The 22,990-nt window shown below is 25.2% G+C and overlaps 1 protein-coding gene across 2 annotated transcripts in view; it reads left to right on the plus strand.

Annotated features, from left to right (window-relative positions):
- Nucleotides 1-12,756: 12,756 nt before the first annotated feature.
- Nucleotides 12,757-22,990, plus strand: part of LOC114129713 (venom dipeptidyl peptidase 4) — a 47,009-nt gene continuing 36,775 nt past the window's right edge. The window contains exon 1 of one of the 2 annotated variants that reach the window (XM_027994528.2): nucleotides 12,757-13,498. In XM_027994528.2, the coding sequence (XP_027850329.1) occupies nucleotides 13,421-13,498 (78 nt within the window). In that variant the 5' untranslated portion in view covers nucleotides 12,757-13,420. Of the gene's footprint in view, nucleotides 13,499-20,320; nucleotides 20,473-22,990 lie in introns of those variants that run through there. The other variant, XM_027994529.2, reaches the window with a different exon arrangement.

The raw sequence follows: 22,990 nt of genomic DNA on the forward strand, positions 1-22,990 counted from the left end.
CCATTTATAATAATTATTGTTATGACGTTACAGTGGATAGTGCTACACAACCTTAATCATTATAATTGCACCTATCTGAATAATATTATGTTTGAATATCTAAATACTTTCCGCAAATCTCTGATGTGGGTATGCTTCTATGACATTGACCTAATTTAAGGATCGCAATAAATATTTACATTACATCCTAATAATTAGTTCTCACTTTTCACACGAAAAATTTTACAAACAAATGATTGTTGGTATCTAGTAGAATTTTTATACAGCGTAAAACTTTTTAGGATAATTTTTTTTGGTAGTATTTATTATCAGATCTAGTATAATGCATGCACAAAAATTTAAATCCAAAAGTATAATATGTCTTTTTTAAATGGAAAACCAAATAAACACTGGTAGGTATTAACTATTTACGGTACATGGTATAAGTGTTTATTATTCAAGTTTTGAAAAACTTGAATATAATCTAATATTTTATTTTTGTCTGGTTACAATAATTTTAAATACTCCAAATAATAATATTTTAATACCAAAAATAAATTTAAAAATAATGTTTATATTTTTTAAATGTTTAATTTTTATAATTAATTTCTGGATATCGAATTATCAATAAAAATGTTAAAAACTATCGGTAGACGGTAATACCACACATTACGCTTCTATCTTAATAGCTACTATTAAATATTATTATCTTAGTAATGTTATTTAGGTCGTGCGTCGTTTGTAACTAGTGCATTTGGGTGGACATATAATTTGAAGTGCAGACGTTCGTACTACTGTTTATAGTACATCATCCGGAAACGAAAGAAATATGAGAGGTCTTTGAGTATTAGAATTACTACAGTTACGCAGAAGGAAGCTTTTGTGATTTTCTAGAGTGTTTGGATTGGAGCTTATTATAATGTATATAATATATATAATAATATTTGATTGTTTCGCCGAACTCCAACCTGTATAGCGTATAGATCCATAATAATGGGATACGAAAGAGCTTGCATATAACTAAGTAATTTATTATTTAAGTTGACATATGTAGATGTTAGGAGGTAACGTAAGCCCTTTCGTCTGTCGTTTATAGTAGTTTTCTCTTAGGGTTTTTGATGAGGCTTGGCAAGATGTCGTTGGCTGAGTGTCACATCTAATAAGTAACAGGTATTTTGTTGCAGTGTGTGTGGTTGATGATTAAAGTATAATAAGAGGAGAAATTCTCAAAGTTGAACAGTGAAACTGTAGTCATTCATATATTTATTTACTTTCGTTAACTTAAATTCTTGATTTGTACTTCATAATAAGTAATAATAATTTGAATTATTTTTATGGTTAAAGTACCTAATCAATTTTTTTTCACAATAAAATCGATATAATTGAAAGTTACTGTGTTGTGGTATCTAAGTTTGCGAACATCTGAAAAAAATCATTTTCAAAAGTCGTACACCGTATTCCAAAATATCCCCATAAAATCGTTCATTATTCGCTTTCGAAATTAAAATTATACCTACATTATAATAACACTACAGTGATATTAATATAACCTTGCGCTAAGTTAAGCGATGCATGACGATGCTGACGACTAGTATCTGATAAGTGCGCAGTACAACACGTATATATAATCAGACTAACTTAGGTTATCTACGTAAATACGAGTAGATTGTTCGTAGGTTTTTTCGGTTTTGTTTACATAATAATATATAAATAATAGTTTTGATAATACCTATGTATGATGAATTTGGGGCCAAGACATTGTGGCACTTGAAACGGAATAAAATTGATTTGAATTATTGTGCAAGCAGTCAATGAAAATTAAAATTATTAGTTTATATCCGTAATTAAATAAGATAGGCACCTATAATATTATATTTATTTAAAATTTTTAAGCAATTATTGCTTATTTCAACACATCATTAATAATTTAATATGCCCGTAATATACTAATAATAGTAATGTTGTACAAACAACAAACACATTTAGTATATTATGATATCATAAAATATTGTATAGGTACCTAATACCTATTTATAAATTTATAATTGCAATTATGACTCCTGCTGACAAGCGCACAGGTTGTGTAAATACTACATACCTATTATATTTTTTAGTTTTAAATAAAAAATCAATTGTTGGAAACACAAGCAATATTTTATCAATAGTTACCAACACACAATAAAAAGTAGGTATTTGACTCGATAAGTATAGTCATTATAGTCATATAAGTTCATGTTGCAAATACTTAATAGCTTAAAATTATTCTGTTATAGAATAAAAGTTAACGAGTACAACATCGATCGATTAAAAACTGTATTTTATACATCACGTACCTATATAATAAAAAAAAACAAAGTCATAACAGTTCATTTTAATCCCTTCCTTTACATTTTGCATACAATTTGTGCTATGCATAGGTTATCAACATAAAATGTATATTATTGGTATTACACTTACGACTTACGAGTACACGCTTAGTGTAGGTAATAGGTATATGATACCGTCATGTTGGGAATCGGTTATTATCAGTAATGACTATTCAATATTAAAAGTTGCTAATTAGGTTATGGAATGCTGACAGGCAATAAATAAAATACCCACAGTTGATAGCAGTCAATGTGAGTAATATTTCATTTATTTATTAAAAAATAATTTGAATAAACAAAAGTTTTGGCTAAAATTTTATTATTATTATTATAAAAATATGTTATTTTATTTATTTTCACTAGATTAACTAGTATATGGCACTTCGAATTACATACATAATTTTTCAGCTGCTTGATAAGCACATCGATTATTTTGAAATTTTGTCTTAAATGGCACCTTTGATATCCCTGATTACCGGCTATACTACTATGCCCGGCAACTTTCTGAGGAGTAATTTTCTTTTATTTTGCTGAATTTGTGTACCCTTTAAATCAGGAAAGTTATCGTTACATGGAACTATTTCCATGATGAAAAATCAACACTTCCCAACGGTACTGCCACACGACAAGCGTGTACGATTATTTTGTTAGAGAGAAGAGATAATATTAATGAGATAAATAAAGATAACCGATTGTTAACGAACTTAAAAAATGTCGATAAATAATATTGTCTAAACTTATCAGTCAATTGCGGATCTATACACTGATTGCCCACAGTGACTGGTGTGCACCGGCATTACTGACATCGCCTAGTATTATTGTAACATATCCAATCGAAACATTAAAAATAAACATGTTAACACAACAGTATTATATTCTAAGTTAAAACCAATTACTTTGTATACAGTATATTATATTTTATAGGTTAATAGTTTTATATTATAATTATTGTAGTCCTATTAGGCACGTATACCTGTACTGGAGGTCTACAGCATTTAATATTGTGAGTATTAAGTAATAATAAGGTAGATAATTAGTAATACTCAAAATAAAACTGTATTGTATAGTACATTTTACACATACGACATATAGTACATGACAATAGTTTTTGAGATAAAAATAATAAATAATAAAGATAAACGCGTTAGAAAATTTCTACCTATGAAACATAAGGGGCTAAGTGAATTGAGTCCGAAACACCGTTTTAGTGTTAAACTGAGTCTAAATTTTAAAAACTGCAATTTACTAGTTAACTACAACTTACTAGTGAGTGGCGACTAGTAACTAGTCGCCATGATCATCGTTTATATTAGACGATACGTTTTTTTGATGATCGATAAACGGATAACATAGTGTGATAATTGTAGTGTTTATAAAGTCTTTCCAAACACTATCGGCAAATCGGTAAGTCGATAATCGATAATCACTAATTGTATTATCTGTATAATAACAGTGATACTGTTGATACTAATTGGTCAATTGGTGACTATACACAATACACAGTAGGTATATACCTATTATTTTTCTTTTTATGTTTATCGTCATTATTTATAAATTATTTCACACTTAAAATAGGAACTTTTCAGTAGTATAATTATTTAAATTTACCATTAAAGGTGTAAATACGAGTATAGGTATTTGTACTGTACAGGTTAGGTTAGTATATTATTATTATGTTTATCGTGTTCCGTGCGTGTTTTTATTTTGTACGCGTAAACACTCGAGCAACCATCCTATAATAAATATACCTATACATAATAATAAGCCACTTCGAGAATATTTGTATCATCGAAATTATTGAAAATATCATACGCAACGAATAACGAGACTTTAATAACATATATAATCAGCGTATTTATACAGTACAACCTACCTACCAATAGATATTCGTGCGGTTTATAGACCATATTATAACTTTTAGTGGACAAATACACTATACAGGCTATAGCCATAGAATATGTATAGTGAATAAGTATAATAGAAAACGTAAATAATACGTGCATTTGCATAATATTATATGTAATTTTTTTTTTTTTTTGTGTTTGTAAATGTATTACTATAGGTGGTACGCGATAAGTTATTTTTAATTTCGTAATGCGACGACGGTATATTATTTTCCCACAAAAAATAATAGGCAAATAAACGCCTATACCCAACTATCACCGTTTACTAAAATACATTTGGTTATCGACACTCGATTTTACTCTCGATACTCTAATTTTGCGAACACGCAGCTCGTAGGTATAATATAATATTATTCATAAGGCTTATGTGCAGGAAGATTTTACGATTATTTCTCATTTAGACGGTAAGTTAAATCGACAAATCCAGAGGCACACACTGGTAATACTGCAGTATGATATAATATTATTTTAGTAATTGTCAAACAATGTAAATGGTAATTAAGTATTGATGATTGGTTGATGGTACTAAGACAGCCAAGAACGATCAATTAAAAAAAACTGTTGTTAAAGGTACTGAAAGTAACTGAATTGTTGTTTTTATAGAAAAACGAAAACCATGAATAAGGTGGGGGACTATATACAAATACCTATATATGAAGCAACAAAGCTAAGTATGTAGCATTGTAGCCAAACATACTTGGCAATTTTTATACTTAACGTTATTATTTCGTGGAAACTAAAGGAAGAAGAAAGAAAAATATTTATTGAATTAGGTACGACAAACCAATAAAAATCGTTTAAGTAAATCGTAATTTTATTTTAGATTCATTACCCCCATTAGCGTAAAATCTCACAAAAATTTTATTTTGAATGATTTTAAATAATATAAAAAACAAAATTGGGTTGTTTCAATAACGATAATACTTTCGTGATAACAAGTGTTGTAACGTTAAGTGTACGATGTTACAATGTTTATAATATCAAAATTACTTTACATTTTACCCTAAACTAGCAACACTTATTTATTTACATAAACATTATGTATTATAAAGTATATATAAATATTAAATTAATTTAAAAAAAATATTACTAAATGAAAAAAATGCATCTAATTCTTATACTTTTGTGTGCTTATGAAATATTTGTTGTTAAAAATCTTTATACATTTTTTATTTCTCATTCTTGTACACATAAATCGACTTGGTGGGTATAAATATATATTCATATCATGATAGGTGCCTGTAAGTAAATATTAATAATACTATGTGTGTATGTGTGTGACAAAGCAGTATATTACTTAGTTAAATGAAAAAAAAACCTAACAAAGACACACTAGCTCGAGAATAGTGAAAAGTTCATCATTTTTGCAGGAAAAAATTGGTCTCCACCTTACCGTTTCAGTACATAACAGATTACACACATTTTATTATTTAAAAACACCATAAGAAAAATTTTTTAACGTTACAAATTTTTTTAGCCAATTTTTTTGTTAATTTGACTAGGAAAATATTTTTTTTATAATAGATATTATTATTATACTTGCTTTCTATAGCTGCGATATTTTCATATTAATGCTACTGAAATATACTTATTTTTGCAAATATTTCATTATTTATTATGGTGTATATATTACAGAACACTGAACAGTTACTGTGCAGACTGCAGTAGTGGTCTTGAAAAAACATAAATATAAATTGAAAAACCCCTAAAAACCTATATATTTAAAATTATAATTTATAAGTAATGAATCAAGTTACAAGAAATAGGAAATTACCATCATCCTCATACCTTCCCACAAAGCCGTCATTAAGTACCTAATAAATCAAAATTAGATTATAAGTTAAGTCTTTTAAAATTAATGTGAAAAATTAGAATGTCAATATATATAATTAATGTAGTAATGAATTTTAATACATTTTGTCATCGTAGATATAGTAATAGTACTATGCGAATATTTATAATTTTTAGGTATAAAAAAATGCACCATGAATAATAATAAAAATTTTGTTGTTTATAGTTTATAGCATTTATTGCGTCGAATGTTGACCGGAAACTATACAGGAAAACTTGTGTAAGCGTAAACGTCACATATCTCAAAGTAGACAATTTAATGAAAAAATAACTTGAGTTAGTTTAATTAAGTCAACATTAAGAACTCCAAGTTATAAGATTAAAGTTAACAAGGAAATAACAATATTTTTATTTTAACACAAAACGTTTAAAGTTTATAAAGAAAACTCTAGTGCCTACTAATTATTCAGCGCAAAATCAGATTTTTTCAATATCAATTGTATTTTATTTGTTTTAAATCAAAATTTTTTTCATACAGTATACTGTATCTATGTAATAATGGTAGTAAGGAATTTAAATTAATAAATACTTTAATTGAGATATATTTGATGGGACAATATTTTAAAAATATTTTTGATACTCGTATATTTTTAAATTATTATAATTATTATAGACACTCAATTATTTTTCAACTTATAATTGATTTATGTTTGACAATTTTTTTGTTTGACAGTTAAAAGGTTTAAAATAAAAATCAAGTACCTATTTAAATGAATTTTATCTACAAATAATTATAAATAATTATTAAAAATTTACGTTAAAATTTAGACAAAATATTTCTAAAATTGTATTATGTATAGAAAATAATAATTTTAGTAACAAAGGAATATTTCAAGTTTCTACGATCAATACTTTTTAAATAACAACAAACAAAACTGAAATCGTTTGGTGAGTAATCGTTATATTCATTTGTCTAAATGTAAACTTAAGTCAGTCATAAAAGGTATTTCTGAAAATAGATTGAATAAGTAGTTTTATTTCATAATTATTGTAATCAGAATTTTATACAATCTTGTATTACATTTTTACGATATTGACGAATTTTATGAAAATGCTGACTTCAAACGCTCATAAATATATTATTGAAAATACGATTAACATTTTTTTTAAAATTCTAGAATTAATAATTTATGAAGAATATTGTATTAAAATTTCTAACATTTTACTAAGTAAGCAGACATTGTATTGTTATCGACACTCGTAAAAAACAAATTTAATATATCTATTAATAGCTTGAAATGTGTCAAAATATTTTAAAAACTATATACCTTGTTTAGAAAATTCTAGTAACTTAAGTTATTGTTTTTGAATTACTATAGAATTACAAAATTATTTTTTATTTTTTCTGATTATTAAGTAAAGTACTACATATTTTTACAATAAGTTTGACACTAAAAAATGTTAATTTGATCCACTTTGTCACCAGATAAAAAATATTAATGATTAAGATACAAATATTTTATTTTCTCTATAGGGCGATGATAAACAAAAAATAGATTGCTGTGTTTTATCACTCAGAATATAAAATAAATAGAGTTGAGTCGTTAATTATAAGTCAATATTTTTAAATATTTTTATTCAATTAATTAGTCAAAATCTATAATAAATATTGTTAAACATTTAAATTTCAATCATAAATTATTCATATTGCTTAATAATCTATATTTTGTTCATATAAGTAGTTGCACTTTAACTACCTACCTATTTGTAAATACCGGGAAACAGTAAAAATAAATTCATAGCATAAATAGATAATATTTTAAAGTTAAAATAAATCAAAAACGTCATTGTGTAAGTATAATAAAATTCGTATAACTATAATGACGTAAGCATTTGAAACCCTCACAAATAATTTTTTTTAAATTATAACAAAATAATTAGCATAGTTATTTATTGTTTACAATTTTAATAAGTAATTGTGTACAAATTTGAACTAAAATAATATCTATAGAAAATTAAAAATTAATTGCCTTTATATATATTTAAATTTTATGGTTTCTATACGAGAAATCTTTTAATGTTTTAAGATAAATATATTTATATTAACTAATTCTACGTTAATGTTATGATTTTTTATTTTTTTATCATTATAATTTTTAGCTATTATAAAAATAATAATAAAAAAGAAATATTTACTTATTGGCTAAATAAATTGGGTAAATAAATAAACAGTAACAACGGTAATATAAACTAATAGTTTTATAACATTTTAGCAGGTAATATAATAACTCGTTTTTTAAATCTAAATTAAGTACTTGCACATTTATTTTTAAATATACATTTGAAGATAAAATAATTAACATACTTTAAATTTTGTACATCGTAAATTGCTTTGTGTCATGGTGTGACTCACTGTGACTAGTGTGAATTCCTTAATTCTCATTGACACTTGACAGCTTAGGACTACCTATGCAATTTATCTTTAAAGTTTTAATTTTTAAATTTTGAGTATTTGAGTGAAGAAAACGCAGTACCTATTGACTCTGAAAAGACAAACATATACCTACTAGATATTATAAATAACTATAGCTCATTTTAATTTTATGACTAGAAACTAGGCACATATTTTTCCTATGTTAAACCTGTGCTGTAAATATGCAGTACAATATTTTTAATTACGTTTTTATATAAATTTTTTTAAACACAATCTAACTTCTATAAAACAAACTAAATCGATTTTTGAAAAAAAAAATTTGTTAAATAGAAATTTTATAAAGAAGAAATAACATTTTTTACCAAAAAAACTCACTTTAATTTTTTATTTTTTTTTAGAGTACCTAATTCAAAAACGAATGACCTTAGATCTATAGACATTTAAATACTTGAGTAAGCTTTAAGTATTATCAATTTCTATACATGGCTTAATTTTTTAAATATTTTGAGCCTTTTTGACCTATTTGTAGACATTTGACATTTTTATTTTATTTTGTTATTATACCTAAATGTCGCAAATGTCGATTGGTAATATATATAGTATATACATATATATTATATATACAGGGTTCTTCATAAGAAGTTGAAAAATATTTGTACGAATAACAATGTTTTCGTTATCTTTTTTAAATTTGAAAATAATATTGTGAATACCTACTTTAAACGTTTTTACATAATATAATATTATATTTTATACATTATATACATAATGACGTTTTCAAATGAATATTTTTGAAAAAATAATTCAATATTATAGGTATTACTAACAGTGAAATAAATAGATAGGTACTTTAATAGCAATATGCATTTAAATCATAAAATATTATACTTATATTACATATAACTACACTATACAGGCTGATATCTACGTCGAGAATCATTTTTCATAGGTACTCGTAATGATTTATCATTGAATTCAAATTTATTACATATATATTTTTAGTAACTTACAACTTACCTACTCAAGAATGATTTACTCAAGCTGTGGCCTGTGATATATTACACAAACACATACTGTACATCAGAGTTGCCTACTTTATTTTATTACTCTTTTAAACTATTTATTCAACAATTTTAAAATCAATAGTTTCATTTTTAAGTAGGTGAAACATAAAATGAGTATGAAAAATGGTTGGATGAAACTGCATCAGCTAATGACACCAATCTCATGGATAATCTTGAAGAAGCGATCAATTTCATAGTACTTTTAGCATCTAAGCCAGAGGCAGATTCCAGCGATTTTGATGAAATGCAAGCTATTTCAGTAGTACAATTTTTACGTAACATTAAAACACCTAATGGTGTATATGAGCCTAACAATTTACGATTGATGGAATAGGTACATTGACAAAAAAGGCGAAGAATTTCACAAACAATAATCTATTTATAAATATACATATACACAGCAAAAATTAACACAGCGTAATAAAAATTTAGTATGTAAACATACAAATTTTGTTTTTCAATCTAATCAGTTTTAACATTTAAAATTTTTTAAGACATTATTACAGGAACAACTACTTACTTTAAATGAAAACGATCAATTAGCCTATTTTTCTATGGTCATTTTATAATTAACTAATATTATCTGTAGTATACATATTTACCTACCCATTATTCTTAGATAATTAAGACTTTTAGAAGTAAGAGGCACCTAATATTTACAAAGTTCCACATAACTTTCTCTTAAAAGAATTTTACAAAAAAATTTAGCACAATTCTATACTTAATATTTAAACTAATTTTAACCTAACCGACGGTAGGTCAGATACAGTTGTTTCTGAAAATATTGTATTAATGTATTGTATTATTATTTATTACCTATTAGACATTAGTACATTAAATTATTATAATAAAATTAATTTATGCCATATAATATCAATTTATGTAACTCAAAATGTAATAACATCTTATTGTAAATTATTGTATCTGTCTTTAAATACATTGTATTTAATAACAATATTATTTTATAACATCTAATATATGTATAATTACCGGGTAATATTTAAATTACCTACATGAATTGAAAAATTGAGAGATCTTACATAAACTTAGTCTCCCAGTATTTGAATAAATCATTTTTTGTCTTGAGTCGTAAGCGTAACACATTACACATAATAATTATTATAGGTATACAAATATAAAATATATAAAATGTATATTTAGGAATACATTCAAATTCTTGTGGTTCGGTACGAATCTAAAAATTTAATATTGAACTTAACTCAACTTACCATATCACTAATAGTAAAATTAATTATTTATAAAAAAATATAATATTATAAAATATACCAAGTAATAAAAATAGGTTAATTAGGTTCTTACATTATGATGTTTAGTCATTCGACGCGCTTTAAGAATAATATAGTACCTATTATATTTTAGAATCAAATGACAGTTTTAATCAATTTTACAAATACTTGTTATTAAAAGCTTTAAAAGAGTATAAAGTTTTAATCTGCATTCTTGTAAACATTTTAATATGTAGCAGGTGTTTGAAATATTTAAAATGAAAGTTTACGATTATGGTATTTATAAAATTTGTCATTTTAAACAATAGCTTATTTAAATAATACGATTTTGTGTACAATTATTTTCAATTAATTGTAGGTATAAATATATAATATGTATTTTTAATTTTATAATTGGCTGATTTAATAAGTATTATTTAATATATTATTTTATTTGTTATACTCTTAAGATAGATATAATATAACAAATAATTGTTAATGAGCTATTATTATTGATGCTCTTGTTTATTTTAATATTTTGTTGGCTTATATGAAAATATAATTTGAGTAACAATATAGGCAATTTAAAAAGAATGGTTTGAAAAATGTAAATTTCTCGAGTATAACATTCAGAGTTATGTAATTTGTGGGTTATTGAGGTTGGTATTGAATCTTTTCTCCCTTACATACATTACTGATGGCAACATATTATTTTTGCAGTTTACGAGTGTTAAACATTCAATTTGGTATTTGCATATTATTTTTAAAATAGAAAATAAATTGAACACTAGTTAAATAATAAATACAAAAATTTAACAACGGAGCCAATCTGCATTTGTGTAAATTATGCCAAAAATAGCAGAACACTTGTACAGTTTATTCATTTGGCACTTTCTGCAACATTATAGTCTTTATATTATATAATTTCTGGTTTATGTATATAATTAACCATATGGCTATACTCGCGCAATGTATACTTTTTTCCGCCAGTGTTTACGATGTTCATTTATCCACTTGTATAGTACCATATTACATAATATAATATTCTTTTTTTTTAATTTATCACAATAAGACATTTCTAATTTGTGCTTAATATATTTAACAACAACGTAAAAGGTATTTACAGTATCTGCATGTTTCATTTTAAAAACTGTGATAAAAAAAAATTATATTAAACTAAGATGCTCGAAAACTAGCTAGTATTGTAATTTGTAGGTATTATTATATTATATTGTATTATACTGTATATTTTAATTATCTAGTTATAAATAGACAATGCGAACATTAGTATAACTTCTTGGATAAAAATGTGATTTTTCACATCTTGTACTTAAAAAAAAAAACGTTAACTTTTCTCACTCCATAAGAAATACAATCATTTATTATTAATTTAGTTTAAATCACTAACGATTTTTACTAAACTTAAAATAATTTAAATTATCGCATGTACCTACATTTATCCGGATGGCTATTTAATTGTTATCTTAGATTATTTAGAATGAGAATACTCGGACAAATTTAGTTATTACACAACACTAGAATTAACTAAATAGTCGTTACTTATTATTATATAGCTTAAAACTATTTACTTATAGGTAGGTCGTATAAACGGGGCTCGGTGCTGGAGTGCAGACGGTCCTACGTATAGGTACGTCGAGATGATAGCCGCATTGAACCTGTTGACGCTTATACAGTGTGATTTTTAATCCGATGAGGCGTGCAGCTCGACGTAATAATAATATGTTATTGGCTTACACTCGTAACTTGTAATTTGCGGATACAGTAAACGCGGTTAATGTACCTACCTAATACAATATTGGTATAGCGATGTCGCGTACTGCAGACGGGCATCGGGTACTTTCACATTTACCGTGATATAACGCGGCGGCGAATAGGTACAACTACGTAAATAATAATAATATTATTATTATACGCACGATACCTGGCGGCGGCGGCAGCCGTGGCGGGTCAGTCCACAGTGAGTCCGAGTTGTCTCTCTACCTACTTTCATTCGCAGCTGCTGCAGTACGCGTGTATACTGTTTCCGCGCAGCAACTCCGAGGGCGCTCCGTTTCTCATCGTCGTCCCGTGCTAAGGCTGTGTCGACTGTATTATAATATACGATAAAAACGCGTTTTAATAATATTATTATCGTTCGTCTCGCCATCCCGTGACAAATTGTTTCCGCCGATCACAATTATTAGGTATCGTGTACACGGCCCGCGCAGGTAAAACGCTACCGTCGATCGGTCAAAAAAAGAATAACAAATAACGGAAATCTGCCGCCGCTGCAGCAGTGCGACGGTGACGGTGTGCGTTCGTGGACCGCGGTTTCTCGTTCCTTCGCGGCGATCCCTAATAACATTATACCTCGGTATACTCTCGCCGGTATAGGTAACCCCCCCGTACCCCATAACGACAACAATAATATTATTGTTATTGTAACGTCGTCGCGATCTCTCGGTCGGCGTCGGCGTCCGCCGTCATCGCGCGCCCGTTCCACATTACAGTAGTCAGTCGTAGCCGCTGCTATAGCTCGTCGTCATAATAATAATAATAATAATATAATAACAGCCGGTCAGCGGTTTCCCGACGGATTTCGCGTGGATTACATCGCCGCGACACTGCGACACGAGCAGTACTAGCAGCAAGTCTCATGCCGCGTCAGTCGGCCGCACTTAACGCGTTTGACATGCGCTCATCGACGGACGTTTTCCATTCACCCACGACGATGGTAAGACGATTTTTTATGTTTTCGAATTTATTACAACCACAGCACGACTTACTCATTTATCATACGAAAAATAATAGTTATCCGTTATTTCGGTGTCGAGTCAGGCACGCCAATTTATCCGTACCGACGGGTGTACCCTCCTATGGGTACTCTATATTCTGAGCATTTAATACTTAATAATATTGTAATAATAATAATATATAGTGTCGAAAATTGTAATTTTTAATCAGTATCTACTGCGCTAAAGTGAAACGCACACGCGAATTTTTATATTCGAGAATATATTATTTACGTTTATATTATATTATTTGATTTTGATTTTAGACTTTCTATTCATATACCTACTCGACAACACACAGTTTGTTTTCTTTCATACTGTATTTAAAATAAACTACTAGGTTTTGTGTTTTTTCCATGTACGAATAAAAATTGTGTTTTAAATAACACGGATATTCGTATTAATTAAAATATTTTGTATAATATACGTGGTTGTATATTATAGTTTAGTTTATTAATTTATTATTTTTGAAATATGATTTGGACGATCGTAACGTTTATTTTAGTATTCTTCTATTCGAATACCTACCTTAACAAATCAGAATTTATATGTTATCAGTTTTCTTCGTTCATTATTATTATTATTTATAATTATTATTTTATCACCCGGGTACGCAATATCACGAGTTAACTAGTTTACTACTTATAAACAAATAGAATTATTTATAATTTTATTACTTATTATTATTCATCACATTATTTTATTCTCACTGTTATATTGATATTATATCTTCCTACTAAAGCTATACTTGACAATTATAATCCTATATTTTTTAGGTACCCATTATTTATCGTAAGACCAATATATTAGGTAGTTTATTATAGAAGAAAATGAAAATTATTTTGATAGTTAAAAGTATTTTTACTAATGTACTTATAAACTAATTAAGTACATTATATAAATAACATTTTATTCTAAATAAGTACAATACATAAATTAGTAATATTTAAAAACCGAATAAACATTATGTGTTAATGCAATATTGTCGATTATTCATATTGTATAAAATTGTTTTTATTTTATCATGTCTGGTGTCGGGGATTTTTTACTTATATGGGTATACATTACTTAAAATTCGATGACTAATAAGATGCCAAAAATAGACTTTCAAAAATACCAAATTTTACTTCTGAGTCGTTTTAAATTTTCTATTTTTTTTTTAGTATATAATTCATAATGTTTAAATTTACTGATTGATACTAATATATATACTATTAATACAGTAATTGATAGGTTTTATTTTTGTACATTATAAATATATTATATAAGTGTTTATAGTTTATAAAACTCGTCTTTCTTTTATCCTTCAATTATATATTTATTCATATTCTGAATTTTGGAATTGTCAAGTACCTTTAAGGAATTTTAAAACCATATTTTTAAATAGTTAACTTTTATCTACTATTTAATGAGTAGGTATCCTGTGGCAACACAAATTCATTATTTTTTTCAATGTGAACAGCTCAAAAATTAGTTTTGAGAGCATTTTGATAATAGACGTGGATAAATTGAAATTCAAATTAATAGTTTTTGAGTTATCAAATTTTATGTTCTAAGGATAAAGAATATGTGATTATAGACTTGATTTAGATAGGATTATCAAAATACTCAAAAATTAATTGATTGACAATATGCAATTAAAAAGGTCAGTTCACATAAAAATATATTTTTATTGTTAAACCATAAAAATTTAAATATCTATATTAATAATTTTAAATACGATCCTTAAATATATTATATAATATAGACTACAGATACATTATTAAAGAAAAAATGGGGTTGAACATTGAACAAGTCATGAACAACTCCTGTAAATTATTCTGTATACGTAAAAAATATAAGATGAAAATAAATAGTAATAATCAGTAAACGTTTATAATATCAATATTTTAGAAAAAAACCTCCGTCGAGATCATACTCCTATTATTTTGCTCTGTTAAGCGTAAAATATTTTTACATTGGGAATTATTATGATGTATTTATTATTAAATGTTAAAGCAATTAATAATCTACAAATAGATTGAACATTTTTAGAGGGTCATCATTGTTAGTTTTTCTTCTTTCTTAGAAGAATTTTTATTGCATTTTATGACCTTTGTAAAGTACTATTCACATTCGATTTACGATGTTTAAAGGTGCTACTAGTTTATATTATATATATATATATAGTTACTACTTAATACTATTATTATTGAAACTCGTTGAGGACTCTTCAGTACCAGAAAAACGTTCCCGAAAAAAAAAAATCAAATCATTATAAGATCAATATAGTATATACTTCAATCTCTTTACTGATAATCCAAGCTGTATTCTAATAAATACCATTAAGAAAAATAATTAAAAAAAAACGTCCAGCCCTAAAATATCACTCATTAATTATTGAAAAACATAAATCACTAAACAGTCTCGTTAACTCGTTAACTGATCGCGCGTTTTTGCTAATGGACAGTGAATTAATACAAATTTTCTGAATACTTATATAATGACTGATGCATTCGGTGTATATAGAAATATTTAAAATACTTTTATAATTTTTACAACCCAAAAATCAGTGTAATGAAAAACCCATTTATGTATTCGTTAATGACACGAAAACAAATATCACGTTTTATTTGTTTTGGAACTGGATAGATTTAAATAGGTAAATATTATAATGTATAGTAACCATACCAGTTTTATCTATATTGCACAATAAATAAAAAACAAATATGTATGTATAATATAATATAATATATGCACGAGTATATAATATAAACAACGAAATACAAATATCTGCAATACTGCGATACTATTATGTATATGAATACATGTAGTTTTGCATTAACATTTTCAACTTTATTACTATCGAGTATCGACAAAATACAAAATATTCTCACGTATATGCTTTAAATTAAGTCACAGAATTCAAAATTAAATAGGTATAACATACATTCGAAGATACTAAGAAATTACTTTACAAAATATTTATTCGGGGGTCTGTAAACTTACCAAATCCTACTTTCTCAACAATATCTCTTAATTTTTTCATTTTTCGTAATAGAAACTTCTATTCAGATTGAATAAAATACTAATCGTGTCAGGGTCTCTTTCAAAAGTGAATAAATGTAAAATCGAAATAAAATGAAAATAATCAAACAGTAATTAATTTTATAATAATAATAATAATAAAGTTCAACTGCGTATATTCAAATTCAATGTACCTAGTGATTAATAGTACCTACTTATAACATTTATTTATATTTTTGTAAGCTATGTATTAAATATTTTAATTTTACAACTTAATTTGTTTACGAATTAAGTTAACCTAAGTTATTTTAAATTAACTTAGCTAAGGCTAATATTATTTTATATTTATTTGGAAGTTTAATATATTATCATCGTACATAATACAATTTTTATGTAATTGTATCACGTATATAAATATAGAAATTATATAAATTAACAATCATATGAACTTCACTATATAAAATGCATTGCAGTTCATCATCAATTCCTGTTTCGTTGTTATGTTCTTATTATAGATCTATTTGATATTAAATTTGAAACATAAATTCGAATATATAAAAAAAACCTAAAGATTGTAATCAGAATTTCGGTCTTTAATTCATATTTCACATGAGTCTTTTATTCATGTACCGTTCTGATTCATGTTAAAGTACCTATTCATGAGATGTATTCTAGTTAAAAATATAATATAATGTCATATAGTTGTGTATTTACTTTTATGCCCTGGTGAACTGTTATATCTTTTATACACAGACAAATGCACTAATGATTAATTTACTAAGTATGATATTACTACAGGACTCAAAGCGCTCATTTAAAAAATGTAGGTGTATATTGAACTCTTTAAACACTATCTGTTTCTAATTTCCTTAAATGAAATTTAAAAAATAACAAATTATTTTTAATTTATTTAAGATATTTTAATTTTTCATTTTTTTGAAAAAAAAAAAGATAATTACCTCATTATTCATTAGAATATCTACAACTCGTCATTTAAGCATCACGATTCGCCATGTATACTTATCTTCTTTTACATTATAGATTCTACTAATGTTTTATTAATATTTAAAGTTTTTTTTATTGATGCATTATGACTAATAATATAATCGTTAAGTCAAGGATCATTTTTCCTTTGTTAACAAAATTAATTAATAATTAAAAAACACATCCTTTGAATTTCCATTTAGAGCCATCGATATTTTAAAAAATAATTATAATAATAATAATTATTATTAATTCATAATTATTCAGTTTTAAAAAAGTTATCGTCATTCCAAAAAAATCTTGCATTAAGACTCACATAATTTTAAATAGGTATTTTACTTAGGTATTAGTATTAAATTGGTTGTATTATTTTATTAGGTATACATATTTTTCCAAAATTCATAATTTTAATAAATGCATTAAATGAAATACGGTTGAGTGAGCATGCTTGGTGAATCTTCTTGTTTATTTTTTCAAAGGCTGCACATTTGCATGCAAATAGTGAAAGATCCAAACAGTGTGTGTATTATATTATTCTTCATTTGTATTTTAAAGATAAATTTGAAGGTATATAATCTTATAATATAGTAAAGTTAATATAATTTTTTTATCACAATAGTTTTGATTTTCAATTGCTTATACTTTATATATTATTATACAATTATTATAATTATTATAAATAATATAATGAATTATATTAGATAACATGCTTTGGTTAGTATATAATATAAATTATATTGTTATTACATATATTAGTTTATTCTTATTTCTACAAAACTTAAACACATAAAAGTTTTAAGTGTTTTAACATTCTTATTTCTTAGAATTTCTGAATGTAAATTGTTATTTATAACATAGGTCAAACACAAACGAGTGACATTTGTTATGTATAAATAATTACCAGCGAAAAATCTAAAATGTAAATGTCTATAAATAGCTTAAATTTAGGAAATTCCGTTCAGTATAGAAAATGATAATTTAAGTAATAGTAAAGACATCAAGTTTTTACGATCAATACTTTTTAAATTACAACTACAAAAACTAAGATTATTTGATATAATATCTTTGTATATTTTATTTTTCAATATCCAATGTAGTTAAAATTTAAATTTCAGACACTCATAACAAAAAAAATATTTGTAGAATTAGATAAAACTTTATTGACCAACGTATGATGAACTTTGAACTTTATTGTTTCAAGTTTCAGCATAATTTGTTTTTATCTTCATTTATTTAAAATATTTGTTTTAATTTCGAATATTTACGGTTATATGTTCTTAAATTACAATAAAATAACAATTAAATTTTGTTGAATGGTTTTGCTTAAAAATTTAATTTTTACAATTTTTTTCTCATTATTCAAAAAACTAATACAAAATTTTTTTTACTTATTTGATCTCAGACAGAGAAAAAAAGTTATCAACTATATTTTCTTTAAAAAAAACGCATCATTCTAAAATCAATACGTTTTTTGGCCTTCTCAGAACCCATAGTTATTATTATAGACAGTAAAAATCCTGAGGAGCAGAGCGTACTTGACAGGTACAACCATTAGGAATAAATGTTTTGAAATAATAACAATAACAATAATATTATAATAAATATCTTAATATGATTGATTTAGATTAATAAGTAATTACTAATAATAAAGTAATAACTAATAACTATATATTTACTATCGTAAAATAGTTTTTTAAGACTGCACCGATAAGTTTGAGTAATTTTTTTAGATTAAAATTACTATTAATACAATTTATAATACATTTTATATTATATACGTATAATACGTATAATATACTATATACGCTATATAATTAAGAAATAAGATATCAATTGTACTGTAATAATATTGTGTGTGTAATATACATTTAATAATATCGTAATATTATTTTGTTTATTTATAATAATATTATCTAAGTACTTAAATATAATATCTTACACTTAAATAATATCGTAAATGTAAACAGTTATACAGGTACTACCTATATTATTATTTATTATAGTACTATCAGCTAGTACTCTGAGTACTCTTATAAAAGTTATGATTATCTCATGTACCTCATTTATTATAACTGTATGTGTAAATAAGTTGTGAGTACATTCTTATATATAGAGAGAGAGAAAGAGAATTTAAATATTTACCAAAGGTGGGAAATTTCAAATTTTACAGTTATGGAAGTAGATAAAAATTGAATCTCAATGGAATCATTTTAAATTTGTATTTATATTTTATTTTTATTTTTGTTACTCATACTAAATGCAACTAAAAAATATATTAGGTATAAGTCAAAAATTAACAATATCATACTTGTAAAATAAAAAGAATATTTTAGTTTTAAGTTAGGTTATTAGCAGTTTATTTTTATGTTTTTTTTTTCACTAAAATATAATAATAAAATATAAATTAATAGAAAATATGTACAATATTATAAAAAAAATTGTGGTGTGCCTATCTCTGTTTACATTTAAACAAAAATATATTTCTAATTTCCAATATCGGCTAAATATATATTATATATAAGTAAAACGTGTTATTATTGTCAAGAGAATATAATATATAGATAATCATTTTATTATTTTTACACTCGCGTCGGAGGACACATGACACTTGACATAGTTTGGTAATAATAAAAAGACTTAACAATATTTTAACACGAAAAACATCGAAAAGAATTCGAAACACTTTGGTGATTGTATCTTATCATTTAGAGTTATTATATACTCGTATACGTATATTGACACAATCGTGTTATATTGTAAAAATATTGCTCCTCTAGTGGCCCATTTAATGCCATAATCGTAAAATATTGGGTGGAGGCGCTATACGTCGCGGTCGGGTCTACCAAATAAACTGTTTTCTTTTAACTACGCTCGTTTTTGTTTTCGCTAAGGTATGTTTTGTGCTCAAAGACTGTACGGATATATGGTATGTAAAATATTTTGTCATCATCATTTATTTAATGTTGTAAAGGTGGTCGATATTGAATTGGATTTTATTTACGAATCACGCTTATTTTAATTGCGTGCTTTGTAATATAATATATAGGACAGTTTAGTTACTTGGTTTATTGCTGTAATTAAAATTAATTCAAATAAACCTCTTTTACAAAATACTATAGGGAATCGTATCGAAAAAGATGATGTATTCTACAATAGTTTACAATTTTTGATAATTATGGAATTGAGATGTTGAATAAATTATAATAATTTTATATGTCATATTTTGGGTTCTATAGTTTGTATATTAATATCACACCTATATGGTAATAATAAATGTAATAGAAATGTGTTATCCATATCATAATACTTTTTGTACCTATCTTCAATTTGTGATTAATTCACTCACAACTAAATAAACATTTTCCATACAAATTATAGTTTTTTTAATCCGTTACAATAATATAAATATTGTGAGTGAGTATAGATGTACAGTATTTTATATGTATAAATATTAAATAATCCAACAAAAGTAATAAGAAGCTAGGTATAATAAAAACTTTCTAAATATCTTATATATACATTATACGTAGAGCTTATAATGTGGTAAAAAAATGCAAAGTGTGCCGAGGTTAGTGATATTCATATTTTATTTTGAGCGTTTTATGTAGAGTTGTCCTGTAAAACAGATCATTAGGTAACTAATAGATTATTCATGAATTTATATCAAAAAATATTTATAGCTTTGTTCGAAAACCATTTCATTTAATATTACCAATATTAATATAATAGGAAAATTCTCATATTTTTTTTAGGACTTTATTATACACAATAGATTTTTAAATCCTTATCAATGAATATTTTAAAGTTTAAGTTTTGAGAATGGATGGCTAGGCACACAATTCTTTTATTTATATCAAACTAAAAAAAAAATAAAATAAAGTAATAAATACTGATAGATCGCAATAATTAAATTTCTATTATAAATAATAGCCGACTTTGATAGAAATTATTTTGTTTCAACGTCAAGTCCTCAGCTTACAAGCATAATAATATATCTTATAAAAAATTGGTTTAATGGGATGATTTTTAAGCACAATTATGGTAAGGGGACTAAATCTCATTGTGTCCCACCACTTTAACCCCTACGGCCTACATATATATTAGGAGTCGATTTCGGACATAATATTGTGCCAATAATTTGACCGAATCAGTATTACATAACATTATTATAAATTATAATATATTTATGAATCAATTATCTATATTTACTTTGAGCTCCACTGCAGATAATTGCGTATTTATACATTCTTATATATGATTATATGAATTAGAGAGTAATTGTGCTTACGTATAATTTTTTATACTTAAGTTTATCAGTTTATACAAATAACTAAAGTAAAGTTTTGAAGATATATTTACGGTATATTTACAATATAATATAGTGAGTTCCGCTTAGTGTGATCATTGATTACTTTGGTGCAAATTAATTGGATTATATTAAAAATATTTAAATTATTTAATTCAATTAGAAACAGTATACCTATGTGTACTTACATAGTTAATAAAAATTTAGCACATACGTACTATAGAATAATATTATTATTATTGAAAACCAACCATATCTATTAATAATTGAAGTCTCTAGAGAATCGTTTAATTTATTTTCTATAATAACTTAAAAAAAAATATTTTGGAACATATTTATTTTTATATATTTTGATTATTATCCAAGTTTAGTTATTTAACCGTTAAAGTGTGGTAATTTAAATTAAAGGAAATTTAAAATTTGATTTAAATAAACAGTGAGTTCTATAAGCTATAAGCTATAGTGTAGAGATAGTACTCAGTACTCGTTGTAGATTTAATTGCCTACATAACTTATTTGATGTGCTTTCTTTGTTATTAGTTTTTAATTTTATTTTTACAATGGCTTTGTTATTTTGTTTTTTGTGTTTTTATTGGTTATAATATTTGATGAGAATGTAGTTTTTAACTTTAAGAAGGCGTGTTTATTTTAAACATAGTTCATGGATTATAATATTATATATGTATAATATGCTTATATATACCTATATTTATTATATAGGTATACATAATTATTAACATTAAACTATTTTACATTTTACTATCAACTAAGAAAAAAAAATATCGTCAATTTGCTCAGTCTAGCTAGTTCATAATTATAAAATAATTATACATTGTTTAATGCGTGGTTTTGGTCTCACATATAGTTTTCTCATAACATATTGCAGTTATACGTGGACAAATAATTGCAAAAATAAAATAATATTTCCCTTGAATATAATATGACATGCTCCAAATTGTTAACTACCTATTACGAAAATAATTTTTTCAATAAAAACATCATGATAAGAAAATGACCGACACGGTTTCGAAAACATCGTCGGCGCGAGCGCTGTGTGTATATTATAAATTATTATAGCAGCGAGAGCTATTCGCTATATCATTTCTATATCATATAAAAACAAAAATTAAGGGCTGAT

The sequence above is a fragment of the Aphis gossypii genome, chromosome X (genome assembly GCF_020184175.1).
Source record: "Aphis gossypii isolate Hap1 chromosome X, ASM2018417v2, whole genome shotgun sequence".
In the NCBI taxonomy this organism is placed as follows: domain Eukaryota; kingdom Metazoa; phylum Arthropoda; class Insecta; order Hemiptera; family Aphididae; genus Aphis; species Aphis gossypii.